This window comes from Leucopleurus acutus, assembly GCF_964270905.1.
Source record: "Leucopleurus acutus genome assembly, chromosome: 16".
Taxonomy (NCBI): domain Eukaryota; kingdom Metazoa; phylum Chordata; class Mammalia; order Artiodactyla; family Delphinidae; genus Leucopleurus; species Leucopleurus acutus.
Window position 1 is genome coordinate 58767712 of NC_139158.1, and position 20901 is coordinate 58788612.

Consider the following 20901-nt stretch of genomic DNA (forward strand, 5'->3'; position numbering starts at 1 on the left):
GAGCCTCCCTGCTGACAGGAGTGTGCTTTATACTAAGAGCAGGAGATGACCTCCTGCTCTGGTATCAGGTGCTTAGCAGAGCTCCTTCCACTCTTGGCAAATGCGTAAGAGAAGTGAATGCACAGGGGTGGAGAGAGGGCCCTGGTCAGCTGCCAGGCCTTTATATTTACTCCTGGAGAGCTGGGCTGTGAGTGCAGACTCTCACAGCATGACACAGATGTGAGGATCCAGTGGTTCACCATGCTTCTCAAATATTTCTGCCCAAGTACCTCAAAGGGAAAGGAAGGTGAGTTCAGATCCCTGGTGCAAGAAGACAGGTCATGTTTGCCCAGTGACATCAAATATCCTGGAGGGGTGTGTGGGCCCCCATTTGAGAAACTCAGATCTGCATGAGAAATCCAAGGCATAGAGCTCAATCTGGCTGGGGTCTGATTGAGATCAGGACTTGGAATGAGACTGGATCAGGGCTCAGGGTGGAGTCAGAGCTCAGTCTGGTACCAGAGTTCTGTTTGGGACCAGGGTTCAACCTGGGTTCAGAGCTCAATCAGATATCAGGATTGAAGCTCAGTCTGGGGCCAGGAATGTCTGGGGCTGGGTCAGGGCTTGATCTAGGGCCAGTCAAGTCATGGGTTAGCTGTGGTAGGAGCCAGGACTTAGTGTGAGGTCAAGGTATAGGACTTATTCTAGCATCATGGTCATGACTAAGTCTAGGCAGTCATGGATAGTGATGGCTCTATCTAAGGTCATGAGCACAAGCTGGAACCTCATCTGAGTTTCCTTGTGGGGTTTGCTCAGGGCTTGGCCTCAGTTCAAGTCTGGGCTTGATCCTAGGCTTGGTATACCCTGGCATCAGGACTCAGTCCTGGAGCAAGCAGCTGAACCAACATGTTGTTCTGCAGCAGGGTCAGCAAAGCCCAACCTGTGGGCCAAACCTGGCCTGTTGCCTGTTTTTGTAAATAAAGTTTTATTGCAACACATCCACACTCATTTGTCTACCCCTAGTCTATGGCTGCTTGCACACCATGACAGCAGAGTGGAGTAGTTGGAACAGAGACCATATGGTCTGCAAAGCCCCAGATATTTACTATCTGGTCCTTGACAATAAAAGCTAGCCAACTGCTTTTCTAAAGGCTTCTCTGGCATGTGAAAGCCAGATTATGACCTAACTCAGTGTCAAGAGCTTCCCTGAAGGCAGCATTTAAGAGACCAAGGGGACTTAAAGGAAGCGGGGGGGGGGGGCCTGAGTCTCAGGTTGCTGGTGTCGTTCTGGGTCCCCATGGCCAGCTGACTCTAAGGTTTTGCAGTCTTAAACTATGTGTTCTGCCTTCCTCCATGAAGGGCACTATCAAGGTGTTGCCCTATCAACTGACAGGTAATCCCTACCTGCACATTTTTCCTTGCAGCTTCAAAAGTAGCATTTCCATCCACAGTCCCCCTTGGGCTATCTTCGCTCAACGTCCCCACCTATCCCAGTCCTGACCAGGGTATTCTCACTGGCTGCTGCAGTGGCTTCTGCTTTCAGCTGGAGCTAGAAGGACCTGTGAGACAATTTTGGTCCCAGTGAAGTGCTACCTCAGCCCAGCTGAGAGGTGTGAGGGCAAGGGGGCTGAACTGGAGCTGCAGCTACCTGGCAGGTGACCCCATCACCTTCAGCTACTTTCCCTTATTCAAATACACACACTCTGACAGGCCATACAAGCTTCAGAGATGCCCGTGGGGTGCACCCAGGCTTCACTGGGCCTGAATCATGGGCCGATTTCTCCTCTGGTTCCTTCCTCCTTCTTCCTCCCCCTCCCTTCCATGGGGGTTGATCCCAATGTCATCCCTCAGTCAACACCCTGCACCCTAAGCTCCATCTCAGACTCAGCTTCCTTGGAAACTCAGCCTATGACAGCCGAGCTTAAGGAAGACGGGCAGTTGGTGTTTGTGGGGAGAGTGAGGTGTCTGGGGCCCCCCCAAGGGGAGACCATCTCGGTCTCCCTCCTGACAGGTGTGTCCTTTGTACTAAGAGTGAGAGATGGTCTCCTGTTGACTTCAGCCCCCAAGGCCCCTTCCTGTTGCTCAAATTTGAGGAAATGGCTGCCTGCTCTGAACCTCCAGCTGCCCTTTTTATACAGGATCAGCAACCAAAACCTTTGGATGGTTTGGAGAGGAGTCCTGGAGCTGAGGGCCTGACTCATTAAATGCATCCACTCATCTGGATTCTCCAAGCTGTCCCCATGCTGTGTGGAATCATCACAGAAATGTCTTCATTAAGGCTTAGGTCACAAAGGTCATGCAAAAGTCTGTGTGTTTGCCTGACCCCCTTCATGAATTGTTCTCACCTGAGTCAAGACCAGGAGATGTCTCACTGCAGATGTGCCTGTTTTGTTGTCATTCAGATTATTTAAATTGCATGCTTAGTTATAATTCCTTGGCTATCTAGAGCATTTCGGAGCTGATTTCTATGTCTGATGCAGTTATCTTCAGGGCCTGATGGTCTCCACTCTTGTCCTCATCCTAGTAGTCTCTGTTCTGCTTTGATGCTAAGAGAGTGATTGTGTGTAGGGTAAGCTGCTGGGGATGTTTTTCAAAGGCAACACTGTTCTGGTTCCAAAGAAGTAAATGAACATTGGGTGTAGCTGGGTTGGTTGTACGAGATCCCTGATGACCATAGCTAGATCAGATTTGGGGCTCTATCCCCAAACTCAGCTGGGCTTGATGGTCCTTCCTCTTTCTTCAGCTTCTTTCAGGCAGCAGTAACCACTCCCTTCCCCACGCGTTCCCCCTCCCCAGCTCCAGTTGCTGGGCCTGTGTCTTCATTGAGGGAAATTTTCCCATCACTTTAAACCCAATGCTTTTCAGGAACATGACTTTGGGGTAAAACTTTGCTGATGTAAATGGCATGCACAAGGGCCCCATCTCTGTCTCTAGCTTACCCCGTGGCCATAGGCTAGACTGTCCCCTCTGTGTAAGACAGGAGTGTTGAGGGATATTTAGGTGTCAGTGCCAAAACTTTTGGGTTCTCTGTCAGAGCTTGGAGAATATTCTTGATCTTGCTGTGGTCAGAGCATTGAAGAGTTGAGAGACAAGCAAGGATAGTGCAGGGGTCAGCCAGGGTGACGGTGAACTGGCTGGCAGGAGGTGGCACAGCCGGGTGGGCCAAGGTTACTGTGACTCTCAGTCCATTAGTCCATCAGCAATGAGGGTGATGAGATGAAGGTGGTAGTGGCTCCTTATATCATCCATCATTGTCCAAAAGTTTAAGGGTTACTGAGTCTAACACCTCATTTTACATATAGGGACACTGAAGCCCAGGAGGGGAAGGACTTGCCCAAGTTCACAGAGTAGGGCAGAAGCTGAATCAGGACTGGAACCCAGACCTCCTGGCTCCCATATGGGAAGGGCAGAGAGGTGGACAGGAGGAGAACAGGGGACATCTCCTCCACTCTTGGCCCCCCATGGCCCATAATTTGGCTGTGGCCACGTGGATGATCACAAAGACCTTGATGTCTGGGAAGTGGGAGCTGACAAGGTCCACCTGCAGCTGCCGTGGGCCACTCTTGGAGGGGATGATGTTGAATTGGACTGAGGCCCTCTCTTGGGGCTGCAGGCTGAGCACACTGGGGAGATGGGAGAAAGGCAGACCTTCAGCTCTGTCTCCTTCCTGAACCTGGTCTGCCAGTCCACAGCTCTCCAGAGCACTTAGGATCAAGGTCACACCTTGTGGCTTGACATTCAAGCCTTTCAATATGCTTCAGCTTAGTTATCCCTTCTACCACTTCTTGCTTCTTTCAACCAGTCAGGCTAGTCTCCTCCCTGTGCCCTGAACATACCTTACACTTCCCCTCCTCTGGGCTTTTGTCTGGTCTGTTCGTCCTACCTAGAGTGTCCTTCCCATTCCAATTACATCTGAGGCCCAGATTAGTTTTTCTTCTTCCAGGAGACCTTCCCTGACTATACCAGCCATGGAGACCTCTGACTGGGAAGTTCTCCATCCTTCTTGATCCCTGAAAATCTCCTCAATTCATCACTTAAGCCCCAGCTTAAATACCAGCTCCATTGGGGCTTTCCCCTGGTCCCACCCAATCCCAACTCAAGGGCTATCTCTGAGCTTTTGGACCTTGAGGGTCCATCCCTTTGTACAAATCACACTGTCTTCATTTGAAGAGCCATATATTGCTGTGAGTCCTTCTTCAGGCAGAACCGCATCTGTTCATCTTGGTGTTCCCAACAGTTGACAGGTGGGACAGAGCACAGGCCAATATGATGAAGGACCAGATGAGTGTGAGTGAGTGAATGAATGAATAAATGAGTGAATGATTGAGAATAAGTAAATAAATGAGTACACTGATAAATAGAATATGTGTGAATGAATGCATACATGAATGAATGAATAGGTAAATGAGTGAGCAAATTAAAGAAAGAATGAGTGGATGAATGAACCAGTCAAAACTGAGCTGAGTAGATAAATACATGAATGAATGAGTGAAAACATGAAAAAAAGTGTGAATGAATGAGTGAAGGAGAGAGTAAATGAATAAGAGTGAGTGAATGAATAAGTAAATGGATAAATGAAAGAAAATATGAATGTGAATGAGTAGACAAGTTATATGACCAAATAAGTTAATTATTAAATAAAGAAATGAATAAATGAAGAAAGGCTGATGTGTCTAGGCAGTGGGCTGGTTCCTGGGGATCCAGAATCTCTCCCTCCTCCCCCTGCTGGCAGTGTCTTTATGGCCCATTTTATAAGGAAGGGCTATAAGTAGCCCTCCCACCCCAGGCTGACACTTACTCGATGCTGAGCTGTCCCTGGAGAAGGCCACTGCCCTCCACCATCAGCATACAGTCCTGCACTCTCTCCGAGAGGGGGTTGACCACCATCACTTCCACCCCCACCGCGGCTGGGCCAAGCACCTGGAGGGGCAGTACCCATAAGTCAACTCCCATCCTCCCCATTCTCCCAGGAAACCCATGATCTTGGCTGGGTCAGAGGATGGGGAGTTAAACTTGTCTACCCCTTGCTTCCACCTACCCCATTACTGAGATCTATCATTATATCCATACTCCTGCATCCACACCACTTATTCCAACCTTTGAGAGCTGAAGCCAGAGCTAAAAGTAAAAAACCCCAGCCTCTGATGCCCTCCCCCAGCTCTGACGGAGGCCTGCCAGGAACAGCTTACAGGAGTCACCTTAATAATGATGAAGTCCTCCAGAGTAATGTCCTTCTCCACCAGGAGCTTCTCTCCCTTGGTGACAAGGTACATGGCAGCCAAAAGCATCTTCTTGTCCTCTGTCAGGTCTTCCTTATATTGAGAGTAAGATATTGCAATTGGGATCTTTTTCTCTGGAAGGGAAAGCAGAGGTGGGAACTGGGAGTCTGATGTTCTTTTTCAAAGAACCTAGAAAAGGAAGGGAAGGCTAAATTCATAGTTATACCCTCTATGATCCTTGCAACCAATCTGAGATAGTAATTACTATCATCAGTTCACAGATTAAGAAAGCTAAGGCTCAGAGAAGGTAATTTCTTGTCCAGTGTCACATAGCAAGTAAATCAAGGCTCCAAGATAAGGTCGGATTCAAATTCAGGCCAGTCAGCTACGATGACAGCAGACTGTCTCTCTAAGAGCTTCTGGAGATGTGTTTAAAATCCCCCCAATCATTCCAAAAGGAAATCTCTCACTCCATCAACAATTTATCCCATCAGGAATTCACTCACTGCTTAATGAGCACCTACTACGTGCTAGTGCAGAGAAGAGGGAGGCCAAAGGCCTACCTCAAGCTTCCAACTCAGTGAGGAGGCCAACTTCCTCACAGCTTCTCCAAATCCTCTCTCCCCATTAAGGCGCAGTTCCAGTCAGGCTCACCAACTGTGGAAAGGCTTCACTGATGCCCTTACTCAATCATCTTGTGCCCTTTGCCTACTGAGCTCCTGTGGTTCTGGCCATTTCCATCTCTCTCTCATCAGCCACAAACAACCTGCCTATGCAGTCCCTTCTTTTTTTTTAAAAAAATAAATTTATTTATTTACTTGTATATACATTTTTATTTTTGGCTGCTTTGGGTCTTTGTTGCTGCATGCGAGCTTTCTCTAGTTGTGGCAAGCGGGGCTACTCTTCATTGTGATGTGCAAGCTTCTCACTGCGGTGGCTTCTCTTGTTCCAGAGCACAGGCTCTAGGTGTGTTGGCTTCAATAGTTGCAGCATGGGGGCCCTAGAGCGTGTGGGCTTCAGTAGTTGTGGCACACGGGCTTAGTTGCTCCGCAGCATGTGGGATCTTCTCGGACCAGAGCTCAAACCCATGTCCCCTGCATTGGCAGGCAGATTCTTAACCACTGCACCACCAGGGAAGTCTCATGCAGTCTCTTCTTTTGAGCATGGGTCACCACAGGCCATAGGTGATTGTTAGTCACATATATATATTTGACCACTATACATTTTTTTCTTTTAGGTACAACATGTCATTTCCAGTTTGCCCAGGTTCTACCATCCCCTACTGCCTTATCGCTACTGCTTCCTTTATTTCTGTTTCCTTCCTGCCTCCAAAGGCATCTGAGTTTTCAATCTGTGGGAAAGATCCTTAAAGGATTCAAACTCTCTGTTCCCCAAGAGCTTTGCATATAGTCGATGCTTCTTGAATGCCCATAGCTGATCCATGTGTCAAAGTTCTACCATGTTTTTATGGGTTCCCTTAGTCCAGCAGGCCATTATTAGGAGAACCCTTACTACAGTACTAGTAATAATTAATCATTTTAAAAGCTGACTTTTACTGAGGGATTAACGTGTCTGGGGCACTTGGAAGCACATTCATGGATTAACTCATTTAATCCTTACAACAATCCCATGAGCAAGTATTATTATCCCCAGCTTATAATAATACCAACAATACTGACAATCACTACCATAAATTTAATGTTCATTAGTGGTAGGAATTATACCAAATATTTTATATATGTTATATCATTTACTCCTTGCATGGTGGGAGATGAGTGGTTCTCAAAGTGTGGTCCTGGGACCAGTAGCATCAGTATCTCCTGGGAACTTATTAGAAGTGCAAATTTTAAGGCTCCAGAGTGAAGAACCACCAGATGCTCCCAATTATGCACATGGACAGAGCTTTGGACATTAGTTCAGACCACGGGAGAAGGGAGGAGAAAGACTACTCCTTACAATATTCAGAACAGAGCTCCTTGAAGTTCTGTAGGTCATGGACTCCACCAACAATCTAATAAAAACTGAGACCCTTTTCTTAGAATAAATGTTCTCAACAGCACCATCAACCACTAGATATAACTGAAAACTATAGACTACTTCATCCAACAAGAGCAGAATACACATTCTTCTCAAGCTCATATGGAATATTTCCCAAGAAAGACCGCATTCTGGGCCATGAATAACACATTAACAAATTTAAAAGAATAAAAATTATACAATGTATGCTCTCAGACCACAAGAGAATTAATCTAGATATCAGTAAGAGAAAGATAACTGGAAGACTCCAAAATATTTGGCGATTAAACCACACACTTGTAAATAACACTTAGGCTAAAGAAGATATCTTGAAAGAAATTTAAAAATATTTTGAACTAAATGAAAATATAACTTAAAATTTGTGGGATGCAGCAAAGCAGTGCTTAGGTAGAAATTTATAGCACTGAATGCATATATTAGAAAAGAAGAAAGATCTAAAAGCAATAAATCTTACATTTCCATCTTAAGAAACTAGAAAAAGAACAAATTAAATCCAAAGTAAGCAAAAGGAGAGAAATAAAATTTAGAAAAAAGCTAGATGAGAAATCAATAAAATTGAAAACAAGAAATCTAAAGAGAAAGTCACCAAAACCAAAAGCTGTTTTTTTTTCAAGATCAATAAAACTGATAAGCCTCCAGCCAGGCTAAATAAGAAAAAAAGAGAGAAGACACAAATTCCTAATATCAGAAATGAAAGAGGGACATCACTATAGATCCCATGGACATTAAAAGGATAATAAAGGAATATTTTGAACAACCTTATGCCCACAAATTTTATAACCTAGATGAAATGTACCAATTCCTTGAAGACAGAATCTGCTAAAAGTCACAGAATAAGAAACACACAATCAGAACAGGTCTATATCTATTAAAGAAATCAATAGTAAATCAAAGAATCAATAGTGAATAACCTTTCAAAACAGAAAACACTGTGCCCAGATGAGTTCAGTGGTGAATTCTACCAAGCGTTTAAGGAAGAAATGACATCAATTCTCTACAATCTCTTCCAGAAGATGGAAGTAGAGGGAATACTTCCTAAACCATTTCATGAGGGCAGCATAACTCTAATACCAAAACCAGACAAAGACATTACAGGAAAAGGAAATTACATACCGATATCACTCATGAACATTGATGCAAAAATCCTCAACAAAATATTAGCAAATTTAATCCAACAATGTATAAAAAGAATTCTATACCTCGATCAAGTAGGATTTATTCAGGTATACGAGGTTGCCTCAAAATTCAAAAATCAATTAATGTAACCCATTACATCAATAAGCTAAAGAAGGAAAGTCACATGATCATATCAGTAGATGCAGAAAAAGCATTTGACAAAATCCAATACCTATTCATGATTAAAATTCTCAGCAAACTAGGAATAGCTGAGGAATTTCCTCAACTTGACAAAGAACATCTACAAAAAACTGATAGCTAACAACATACTTAACAGTGAGAAACTCAAAGCTTTCCCACTAAGAACAGGAAAAAGGCAAGGATGTCTCCCTCACCACTCCTTTTCAACACTGGACTGGAAGTCCCAGCTAAGGCAAAAAGACAAAAAAGGAAATAAAAGGTATACATATTTGGAAGGAAGAAATAAAACTGTCTTTGTTCACAGATGACATGATTATCTATGTAGAAAATCTGAAAGAATCAATAATAAAAAACTCCTGGAAATAATCATACTAATTACTAATTATAGCAAAGTCACAGGATATAAAGTTAATTTACAAAATTCAATCACTTTTTAAAATATACCAGCACTAAACAAGTGGAATTTGAAATTTAAAATACCATTTATATTAGCACCCCCACAGTGAACAACTCAGGCATTAATCTAACAAAATATTTAGAAGATATGTATATACATGAGAAAAACTATAAAAAACTCTGATGAAAGAAATAAAAAAGTAACTAAATTAACGCAGAGATATTCCATGTTCATGGATAGGAAGACTTGATATTGTCAAGATGTCAGTTCTTCCCAACTTGATCTATAGTCAAGGCAATTCCATCAAAATCCCAGAAAGTTATTTAATGGATATCAACAAATTGATTCTAAACTGATTTATGAAAAGAGGCAAAAGACCCAGAAGAGCCAACAAGCCAACACAATATTAAAGGAAAAGAACATCAGAGGATTAACACTCCCTGACTTTGACTGACTATAAAACTACAGTAATCAAAAGAGTGTAGTATTGATGAAAGAATATACAAAATATACAAAGAACTCTTAAAATTCAACAATAAGAAAATGAACAACATGATTAAAAAATGGGCAAAAGATCTATACAGACACCTCACCAAAGAAGATGTACAGATGCATATGAAAAGATGCTCACATCATACATCATTATGAAATTTCAAATTAAAACGAGGTACAACCACATACCTATTAGAATTACAAGAATCCAAAACACTGACAACACAAAATGTTGGAGAGGATGTGGAGCAACAGGAACTCTCATTCATTGATGGTGGGAATGCAAAGTGTTACAGCCATTTTGGGATACTTTGACAGTTTCTTAGAAAACTAAACATATTCTTATCACACCATTAGCAATCATGCTGCTTAGTATTTACCCATATAAATTGAAAACATGTTCACAAAAAAACCTGTACATGGATGTTTATACCAGCTTTATTCATAATTGCCAACACTTGGAAGCAATTAAGGTATTCTTCAGTAGGTGAATGGATCAATCAACTGTGGTATATCCATATAAAGGAATACTATTCAGTGATAACAAAAAATGAGCTATCAAGCTATGAAAAAATCATGAGGAATCTTAAGTACTTATTTCTAAGTGAAAGACACCAATCTGAAAAGGCTACACACTGTATGATTTCAACTCTATGATATTTAGGGAAAGGCAAAACTTTGGCGACAGTAAAAGGATCAGTGGTTGCTAGGGGGTTGAGATGAGGGAGGGAGAAGTGAATAGGTGAAGAACAGGGAAATTTAGGGCAGTGAAACTATTCTGTATGATACTCTAATGATGGATACATGTCATACATTTGTCAAAACCCACAGAATGTACAATACAGAGTGAACCCTAATGTAGACTATGGACTTTAGTTAAGAATAACATGTACCAGTATTAGCTTGTCAACTGTAACAAATGTACCACACTAATGCAAGATGCTAATAATAGGGAAATATGGGAGGTGGTGAGGGGTATATGGGAACCCTCTGGACTTTCTGCTCATTTTTTCTGAAACCAAAACTGCTAAAAAAAGCCTATTAATTTAAAAAATTATAAATTTTAATAAATTATTTATATTTAATAGCTATACAATTTGTCTTAGTAATTCCATTTTTGTGAATGTATTCTAACAAAACAGTCCAAAATCTAGATCAAAAAAAGGGAATTTTTTTCACCAAGATGTTTACTTTAGTGCTTTTTAGAAATAGCAATAGCTGATAACTACCCAAAAGAAGGGAAAAGATGAAATAAATCACCATATATTTGTTTACAGATTATACATCCATTCAAATGATGTGAATGAAGAGCTTATAAAAATATTTATATTACAATGTAATATGAAAGGAGCAGGGCACTAATGAGTGTTTGTGATATCATTAGAACTGTTTTTCTTTTTTCTTTTTTTGGCAGGCTTTTACAAACTGCCAACAAACACATGAAAGAATGCTCAACATCATTAATCATTAGAGAAACGCAAATCAAATCTACAATGAGATATCATCTCACACCAGTCAGAATGGCCATCATCAAAAAATCTAGAAACAATAAGTGCTGGAGAGGGTGTGGAGAAAAGGGAACACTCTTGCACTGCTGGTGGGAATGTGAATTGGTTCAGCCACTATGGAGAACAGTATGGAGGTTCCTTAAAAAACTACAAATAGAACTACCATATGACCCAGCAATCCCACTACTGGGCATATATCCTGAGAAAACCATAATTCAAAAAGGGTCATGTACCAAAATGTTCATTGCAGCTCTATTTACAATAGCCCGAAGATGGAAACAACCTAAATGCCCATCTTCAGATGAATGGATAAAGAAGATGTGGCACATATATACAATGGAATATTACTCAGCCATAAAAAGAAACAAAATTGAGCTGTTTGTAATGAGGTGGATAGACCTAGAGTCTGTCATACAGAGTGAAGTAAGTCAGAAAGAGAAAGACAAATACCAGATGCTAACACATATATATGGAATTTAAGAAAAAAAAATGTCATGAAGAACCTAGGGGTAAGACAGGAATAAAGCCACAGACATACTAGAGAACGGACTTGAGGATATGGGGAGGGGGAAGGGTGAGCTCTGACAAAGCGAGAGAGAGAGGCATGGACATATATACACTACCAAATGTAAGGTAGATAGCTAGTGGGAAGCAGCCGCATAGCACAGGGAGATCAGCTCGGTGCTTTGTGACCGCTTGGAGGGGTGGGATAGGGAGGGTGGGAGGGAGGCAGACGCAAGAGGGAAGAGATATGGGAACATATGTATATGTATAACTGATTCACTTTGTTATAAAGCAGAAACTAACACACCATTGTAAAGCAATTATACCCCAAAAAAGATGTTAAAAAAACCTAATTCATTGATTAATCAACTCCTTAATATTTGTTTGATAATTTCTGAGTGCTAGAAAATGCGTGCAAATTTTGCATTCTATTCCATAATAACTTCGTGTTAATATAAATAGTGCATTAATTTATATAACATGGAATGATACAGCACCATATATCCAAGACAATAGGAAGCCCAGTTTGAGAAGCATACACAAATATATTTTGATGTTCCTAATATCTTAAACATTATATAGAATGTGTATGTGTGTGTGTGTATTTACTGTGTCTATGTCTCTATCTGTGTGTATATTTGACTGAAAGCAAATTGATTATAGATTTTGGTGACCATACATAGAACCAAACATTTTAACAGATTATTTTCTTTTGTTTAATTTTCCTTTTTTAATTAAAAAAAAGGAAATTTTACTGGACTTATATTCTGTAATATCTTTTATTTTAATAAAAATATAAAGACCCTATTTTGGAACCAAAAAAAATTATTTATTTTGCTGCACTGGATCTTAGTTGCGACACATGGGATCTTTGTTGCCACGTGCAGGATCTTTAATTGTGGCATGTGGAATCTTTAGTTGCAGCATGCGAACTCTTGGTTGTGGCATGTGGGATCTAGTTCCCTGACCAGGGCTCAAACCCGGGCCCCCTGCATTGGGAGCACAGAGTCTTAGTCACTGGACCACCAGGGAAGCCCCAGAACTGTTTTTCAAAAAGCAACAGGCATTAAAATTTGGGGGCCTCCCTGGTGGTGCAGTGGTTGGGAGTCCGCCTGCCGATGCAGGGGACACGGGTTCGTGCCCCGGTCCGGGAGGATCCCACGTGCGGCGGAGCGGCTGGGCCGGTGAGCCATGGCCGCTGAGCCTGCACGTCCGGAGCCTGTGCTCCGCAACAGGAGAAGCCACAACAGTGAGAGGCCCGCGTACCACAAAAAAAAAAAAAAAAAAAAAAAAAAAAAAAAAAAAATTTGGAAGGAAAACGTTAACAATTTGTAGGTGGGTGGCAGGATCATAGGTGATCTTTCCCTTCTGCTCTCTAAATCTTTTTTTTTTTTTTAAACATCTTTATTGGAGTATAATTGCTTTACAATGGTATGTTAGTTTCAGCTTCACAACAAAATGAATCAGTTATATATATACATATATTCCCATATCTCTTCCCGCTTGCGTCTCCCTCCCTCCCACCCTCCCTATCCCACCCCTCCAGGCGGTCACAAAGCACCGAGCTGATCTCCCTGTGCTATGCGGCTGCTTCCCACTAGCTATCTACCTTACGTTTGGTAGTGTATATATGTCCATGCCTCTTTATCGCTTTGTCACCGTTTACCCTTCCCCCTCCCCATAGCCTCAAGTCCATTCTCTAGTAAGTCTGTGTCTTTATTCCTGTTTCACCCCTAGGTTTTTCATGACATTTTTTTTTTAAATTCCGTATATATGTGTTAGCATACGGTATTTGTCTCTCTCTTTCTGACTTACTTCACTCTGTATGACAGACTCTAGGTCTATCCACCTCATTACAAATAGCTCAATTTCGTCTCTTTTTATGGCTGAGTAATATTCCATTGTATATATGTGCCACATCTTCTTTATCCATTCATCCGATGATGGACACTTAGGTTGTTTCCATCTCCGGGCTATTGTAAATAGAGCTGCAATGAACATTTTGGTACATGACTCTTTTTGAATTATGGTTTTCTCAGGGTATATGCCCAGTAGTGGGATTGCTGGGTCATATGGTAGTTCTATTTGTAGCTTTTTAAGGAACCTCCATACTGTTCTCCACAGTGGCTGTATCAATTTACATTCCCACCAACAGTGTAAGAGGGTTCCCTTTTCTCCACACCCTCTCCAGCATTTATTGTTTCTAGATTTTTTGATGATGGCCATTCTGACTGGTGTGAGATGATATCTCATTGTAGTTTTGATTTGCATTTCTCTCATGATTAGTGATGTTGAGCATTCTTTCATGTGTTTGTTGGCACTCTGTATATCTTCTTTGGAGAAATGTCTATTTAGGTCTTCTGCCCATTTTTGGATTGGGTTGTTTGTTTTTTTGTTATTAAGCTGCATGAGCTGCTTATAAATTTTGGAGATCAATCCTTTGTCAGTTGCTTCATTTGCAAATATTTTCTCCCATTCTGAGGGTTGTCTTTTGGTCTTCTTTATGGTTTCCTTTGCTGCGCAAAAGCTTTTAAGTTTCATTAGGTCCCATTTGTTTACTCTTGTTTTTATTTCCATTTCTCTAGGAGGTGGGTCAAAAAGGATCTTGCTGTGATTTATGTCATAGAGTGTTCTGCCTATGTTTTCCTCTAAGAGTTTGATAGTTTCTGGCCTTACATTTAGGTCTTTAATCCATTTTGAGCTTATTTTTGTGTACGGTGTTAGGGAGTGATCTAATTTCATACTTTTACATGTAGCTGTCCAGTTTTCCCAGCACCACTTATTGAATAGGCTGTCCTTTCTCCACTGTACATTTCTGCCTCCTTTGTCAAAGATAAGGTGACCATATGTGCGTGGGTTTATCTCTGGGCTTTCTATCCTGTTCCATTGATCTATCTTTCTGTTTTTGTGCCAGTACCATACCGTCTTGATAACTGTAGCTTTGTAGTATAGTCTGAAGTCTGGGAGCCTGATTCCTCCAGTTCCTTCTTTCGTTCTCAAGATTGCTTTGGCTATTCGGGGTCTTTTGTGTTTCCATACAAATTGCAAAATTTTTTGTTCTAGTTCTGTGAAAAATGCCAGTGGTAGTTTGATAGGGATTGCATTGAATCTATAGATTGCTTTCGGTAGTAGAGTCATTTTCACAATGTTGATTCTTCCGATCCAAGAACATGGTATATCTCTCCATCTATTTGTATCATCTTTAATTTCTTTCATCAGTGTCTTATAATTTTCTGCATACAGATCTTTTGTCTCCTTAGGTAGGTTTATTCCTAGATATTTTATTCTTTTTGTTGCAATGGTAAATGGGAGTGTTTTCTTGATTTCACTTTCAGATTTTTCATCATTAGTATATAGGAATGCCAGAGATTTCTGTGCATTAATTTTGTATCCTGCCACTTTACCAAATTCATTGATTAGCTCTAGTAGTTTTCTGTTAGCATCTTTAGGGTTCTCTATGTATAGGATCATGTCATCTGCAAACAGTGACAGCTTTACTTCTTCTTTTCCGATTTGGATTCCTTTTATTTCCTTTTCTTCTCTGATTGCTGTGGCTAAAACTTCCAAAACAATGTTGAATAATAGTGGTGAGAGTGGGCAACCTTGTCTTGTTCCTGATCTTAGTGGAAATGCTTTCAGTTTTTCACCATTGAGGATGATGTTGGCTGTGGGCTTGTCATATATGGCCTTTATTATGTTGAGGAAAGTTCCCTCTATGCCTACTTTCTGCAGGGTTTTTATCATAAATGGGTGTTGAATTTTGTCAAAAGCTTTCTCTGCATCTATTGAGATGATCATATGGTTTTTCTCCTTCAGTTTGTTAATATGGTTTATCACATTGATAGATTTGCGTATATGGAAGAATCCTTGCATTCCTGGAATAAACCCCACTTGATCATGGTGTATGATCTTTTTAATGTGCTGTTGGATTCTGTTTGCTAGTATTTTGTTGAGGATTTTTGCATCTATGTTCATCAGTGATATTGGCCTGTAGTTTTCTTTCTTTGTGACATCCTTGTCTGGTTTTGGTATCAAGGTGATGGTGGCCTCGTAGAAGGAGTTTGGGAGTGTTCCTCCCTCTGCTATATTTTGGAAGAGTTTGAGAAGGATAGGTGTTAGCTCTTCTCTAAATGTTTGATAGAATTCGCCTGTGAAGCCATCTGGTCCTGGGCTTTTCTTTGTTGGAAGATTTTTAATCACAGTTTCAATTTCAGTGCTTGTGATTGGTCTGTTCATATTTTCTATTTCTTCCTGATTCAGTCTTGGCAGGTTGTGCCTTTCTAAGAATTTGTCCATTTCTTCCAGATTGTCCATTTTATTGGCATAGAGTTGCTTGTAGTAATCTCTCATGATCTCTTTTATTTCTGCAGTGTCAGTTGTTACCTCTCCTTTTTCATTTCTAATTCTATTGATTTGGGTCTTCTCCCTTTTTTTCTTGATGAGTCTGGCTAGTGGTTTATCTATTTTGTTTATCTTCTCAAAGAACCAGCTTTTAGTTTTATTGATCTTTGCTATTGTTTCCTTCATTTCTTTTTCATTTATTTCTGATCTGATTTTTATGATTTCTTTCCTTCTGCTAGCTTTGGGGTTTTTTTGTTCTTCTTTCTCTAATTGCTTGAGGTGCAAAGTTAGGTTGTTTATTCGAGATGCTTCCTGCTTCTTAAGGTGGGCTTGTATTGCTATAAACTTCCCCCTTAGAACTGCTTTTGCTGCATCCCACAGGTTTTGGGTCGTTGTGTCTCCATTGTCATTTGTTTCTAGGTATTTTTTGATTTCCTCTTTGATTTCTTCAGTGATATCTTCATTATTAAGTAGTGTATTGTTTAGCCTCCATGTGTTTGTATTTTTTACAGATCTTTTCCTGTAATTGATATCTAGTCTCATGGCATTGTGGTCAGAAAAGATACTTGATACAATTTCAATTTTCTTAAATTTACCAAGGCTTGATTTGTGACCCAAGATATGATCTATCCTGGAGAATGTTCCATGAGCACTTGAGAAAAATGTGTATTCTGTTGTTTTTGGATGGAATGTCCTATAAATATCAATTAACTCCATCTCGTTTAATGTATCATTTAAAGCTTGTGTTTCCTTATTTATTTTCATTTTGGATGATCTGTCCATTGGTGAAAGTGGGGTGTTAAAGTCCCCTACTATGAATGTGTTACTGTCGATTTCCCCTTTTATGGTTGTCAGTATTTGCCTTATGTATTGAGGTGCACCTATGTTGGGTGCATAAATATTTACTATTGTTATATCTTCCTCTTGGATTGATCCCTTGATCATTATGTAGTGTCCTTCTTTGTCTCTTCTAATAGTCTTTGTTTTAAAGTCTATTTTGTCTGATATGAGAATTGCTACTCCAGCTTTCTTTTGGTTTCCACTTGCATGAAATACCTTTTTCCATCCCCTTACTTTCAGTCTGTATGTGTCTCTAGGTCTGAAGTGGGTCTCTTGTAGACAGCAAATATATGGGTCTTGTTTCTAAATCTTTAATGAATATGTATTATATATTTTTTGAATTTTATTTTATTTTTTTATACAACAGGTTCTTATTAGTTGTCCATTTTATACATATTAGTGTATATATGTCAATCCCAATCTCGCAATTCATCACACCACAGCCCACACCCCCGTCACTTTCCCCACTTGGCGTCCATACGTTTGTTCTCTACATCTGTGTCTCTATTTCTGCCCTGCAAACTGGTTCATCTGTACCCTTTTTCTCAGTTCCACGTATATGGGTTAATATACGATATTTGTTTTTCTCTTTCTGACTTCACTCTGTGTGACAGTCCCTAAATCCATCCACATCTCTACAAATGACCCAATTTCGTTCCTTTTTATGGATAATATTCCATTGTATATATGTACCACATCTTCATTCTCCAATCAGCGGTTGATGGGGATTTAAATTGCTTCCATGACCTGGCTATTGTAAATAGTGGTGCAAATGGACATTGGGGTGCATGTGTCTTTTTGAATTATGGTTTCATCTGGGTATATGCCCAGTAGTGGGATTGCTGGGTCATATGGTAATTCTATTTTTAGTTTTTTAAAGAACCTCCATACAGTTCTCCATAGTGGCTGCATCAATTTACATTCCCACCAACAGTGCAAGAGGATTGCCTTTCCCTACACCATCTCCAGCATTTGTTGTTTGTAGATTATCTGATGATGCCCATTCTAACTAGTGTGATGTGATAATCATTATAGTTTTGATTTGCATTTCTCTGATAATTAGTGATGTTGAGCAGCTTTTCATGTGCTTCTTGGCCATCTGTATGTCTTCTTTGGAGAAATGTCTATTTAGGTCTTCAGACCATATTTGGATTGGGTTGTTTGTTTTTTTAATATTCAGCTGCATGACCTGTTTATATATTTTGGAGATTAGTCCTTTGTCCATTGATTCATTTGCAAATATTTTCTCCCATTCTGAGAGTTGTCTTTTCGTCTTGTTTGTAGTTTCTGTTGCTTTGTAAAAGTTTTTAAGTTTCATTAGGTCCCATTTGTTTATTTTTGTTTTTATTTCCATTATCCTAGGAGGTGGATCAAAAAAGATTTTGCTGTGATTTATGTCAAAGAGTGTTCTTCCTATGTTTTCCTCTAAGGATTTATAGCGTCCAGTCTTATATTAGGTCTCTGATCAATTTTGAGTTTATTTTTGCGCATCATGTTAGGGAGTGTTCTAATATCATTCTTTTAAATGTAGCTGTCCAGTTTTCCCAGCACCACTATTGAAGAGACTGTCTTTTCTCCATTGTACTTCCTTGCCTCCTTTGTCACAGATTAGTTGAACATAGGTGTGTGGGTTTATCTCTGGGGTTTCTATCCTGTTCCATTGATCTATATTTCTGTTTTTGTGCCAGTACAATATCATCTTGATTACTGTAGCTTTGAAGCATAGTCTGAAGTCAGGGAATCTGATTCCTCCAGCTCCGTATTTTTCCCTCAGGACTGCTTTGGCAATGCGGGGTCTTTTGTGTCTCCGTAGAAATTTTAAGATTTTTTGTTTTAGTTCTGTAAAAAGTGCCATTGGTAATTTGATAGGGATTGCATTGAATCTGTAGATTGCTTTAGGTAGCATAGTCCTTTTCACAATATTGATTCTTACAATCCAAGAACATGGTATATCTCTCAATCTGTTTGTTTCATCTTTAATTTCTTTCATCAGTGTCTTATAGTTTTCTGCATACAGGTCTTTTGTCTCTCTAGGCAGGTTTATGCCTAGGTATTTTATTCTTTTTGTTGCATTGGTAAATGGGAGTGTTTCCTTAATTTATCTTTCAGATTTTTCATCATTAGTGTACAGGAATGCCAGAGCTTTCTGTGCATTAATTTTGTATCCTGCAACTTTACCAAATTCATTGATTAGCTCTAGTAGTTTTCTGGTGGCATCTTTAGGATTCTCCATGTATAGTATCATGTCATTTGCAAACAGGGACAGTTTTACTTCTTCTTTTCCAATTTGTATTCCTTTTATTTCATTTTCTTCTCTGGTTGCCATGGCTAGGACTACCAAAACTATGTTGAATAATAGTGGTGAGAGTGGGCATCCTTGTCTTGTTCCTCATCTTAGAGGAAATGCTTTCAGTTTTTCACCATTGAGAATGATGTTTCCTGTGGGTTTGTCATATATGGCCTTTATTATGTTGAGGTAGGTTCCCTCTATGCCCACTTTCTGGAGAGTTTTTATCATAAATAGGTGTTGAATTTTGTCAAAAGCTTTTCCTGCATGTGTTGAGATGATCATATGGTTTTTATTCTTCAATTTGTTAATATGGTGTATCACATTGATTGATTTGCGTATATTGAAGAATCCTTGCATTCCTGGGATAAACCCCACTTGATCATGGTGTATGATCCTTTCAATGTGTTGTTGGATTCTGTTTGCTAGTATTTTGTTGAGGAGTTTTGCATATATATTCATCAGTGATATTGGTCTGTAATTTTCTTTTTTTGTAGTATCTTTGTCTGGTTTTGGTATCAGGGTGATGGTGGCCTCATAGAATGAGTTTGGGAGTGTTCCCTCCTCTGCAATATTTTGGAAGAGTTTGAGAAGGTTGGGTGTTAGCTCTCTTCTAAATGATTGATAGAATTCACCTGTGAAGCCATCTGGTCCTGGACTTTTGCTTGTTGAAAGATTTTTACTCAGAGTTTCAATTTCCTTACTTGTGATTGGTCTGTTCATATTTTCTATTTCTTCCTGGTTCACTCTTGGAAGGTTATACCTTTCTAAGAATTTGTCCATTTCTTCCAGGTTGTCCATTTTATTGGCATAGTGTTGCTTGTAGTAGTCTCTTAGGATGATTTGTATTTCTGCAGTGTCTGTTGTAACTTCTCCATTTTCATTTCTAATTTTATTTATTTCAGTCCTCTGCCTCTTTTTCTTGATGAGTCTGGCTAATGGTTTATCAATTTTGTTTATCTTCTCAAAGAACCAACTTTTAGTTTTATTGATGTTTGCTTTTGTTTCCTTTGTTTCTATTTCATCTATTTCTGCTTTAATCTTTATGATTTCTTTCCTTCTACTAACTTTGGGTTTTGTTTGTTCTTCTTTCTCTAGTTCCTTTAGGTGTAAGGTTAGATTGTTTATTTGAGGTTTTTCTTGTTTCTTGAGGTAGGCTTGTATAGCTATAAACTTCCCTCCTAGAACTGCTTTTGCTGCATTCCATAGGTTTTGGATCATCGTGTTTTCATTGTCATTTGTCTCTAGGTATTTTTTGATTTCTTCTTTGATTTCTTCAGTGATCTCTTGGTTATTTAGTAACGTATTGTTTAGCCTCCATGTGTTTGTGTTTTTTACCTTTTTCCCCTGTAACTGATTTCTCATCTCATAGCATTGTGGTCAGAAAAGATGTTTGGTATGATTTCAATATTCTTAAATTTACTGAGGCTTGATTTGTCACCCAAGATGTGATCTATCCTGGAGAATGTTCTGTGCGCACTTCAGAAGTAAGTGTAATCTGCTGTTTTTGGATGGAATGTCCTATAAATATCAACTAAATCTATGTGCTCTATTATATCATTTAAAGCTTGTGTTTCCTTATTTTCTGTTTGTATGATCTGTCCATTGGTGTAAGTGAAGTGTTAAAAGTCCCCCACTATTATTGTATAACTGTCAATTTCCTCTTTTATAGCTGTTAGCAGTTGCCTTATGTATTGAGGTGCCCCTATGTTGGGTGCATATATTTTTATAATTGTTATATCTTTTTCTTGGATTGATCCCTTGATCATTATGTAGTGTCCTTCCTTGCCTCTTGTCACATTCTTTATTTTAAAGTCTATTTTATCTGGTATGGGTATTGTTACTCCAGCTTTCTTTTGATTTCATTTGCATGGAATATCTTTTTCCATCCCCTCACTTACAGTCTGTATATGTCCCAAGGTCTGAAGTGGGTCTCTTGTACACAGCATATATATGGGTCTTGTTTTTGTAACCATTCAG

General features: G+C 39.8%; 1 protein-coding gene across 1 annotated transcript in view; it reads right to left on the reverse strand.

Moving 5' to 3' along the window:
- Nucleotides 1-3343: 3343 nt before the first annotated feature.
- Nucleotides 3344-20901, reverse strand: part of TGM6 (transglutaminase 6) — a gene marked incomplete at both ends in the record, with an annotated part of 49883 nt that continues 32325 nt past the window's right edge. Inside the window, 3 exon segments of the mRNA XM_082857811.1 lie at nt 3344-3602; nt 4778-4899; nt 5178-5332. Of these exon segments, the coding sequence (XP_082713937.1) occupies nt 3344-3602; nt 4778-4899; nt 5178-5332 (536 nt within the window).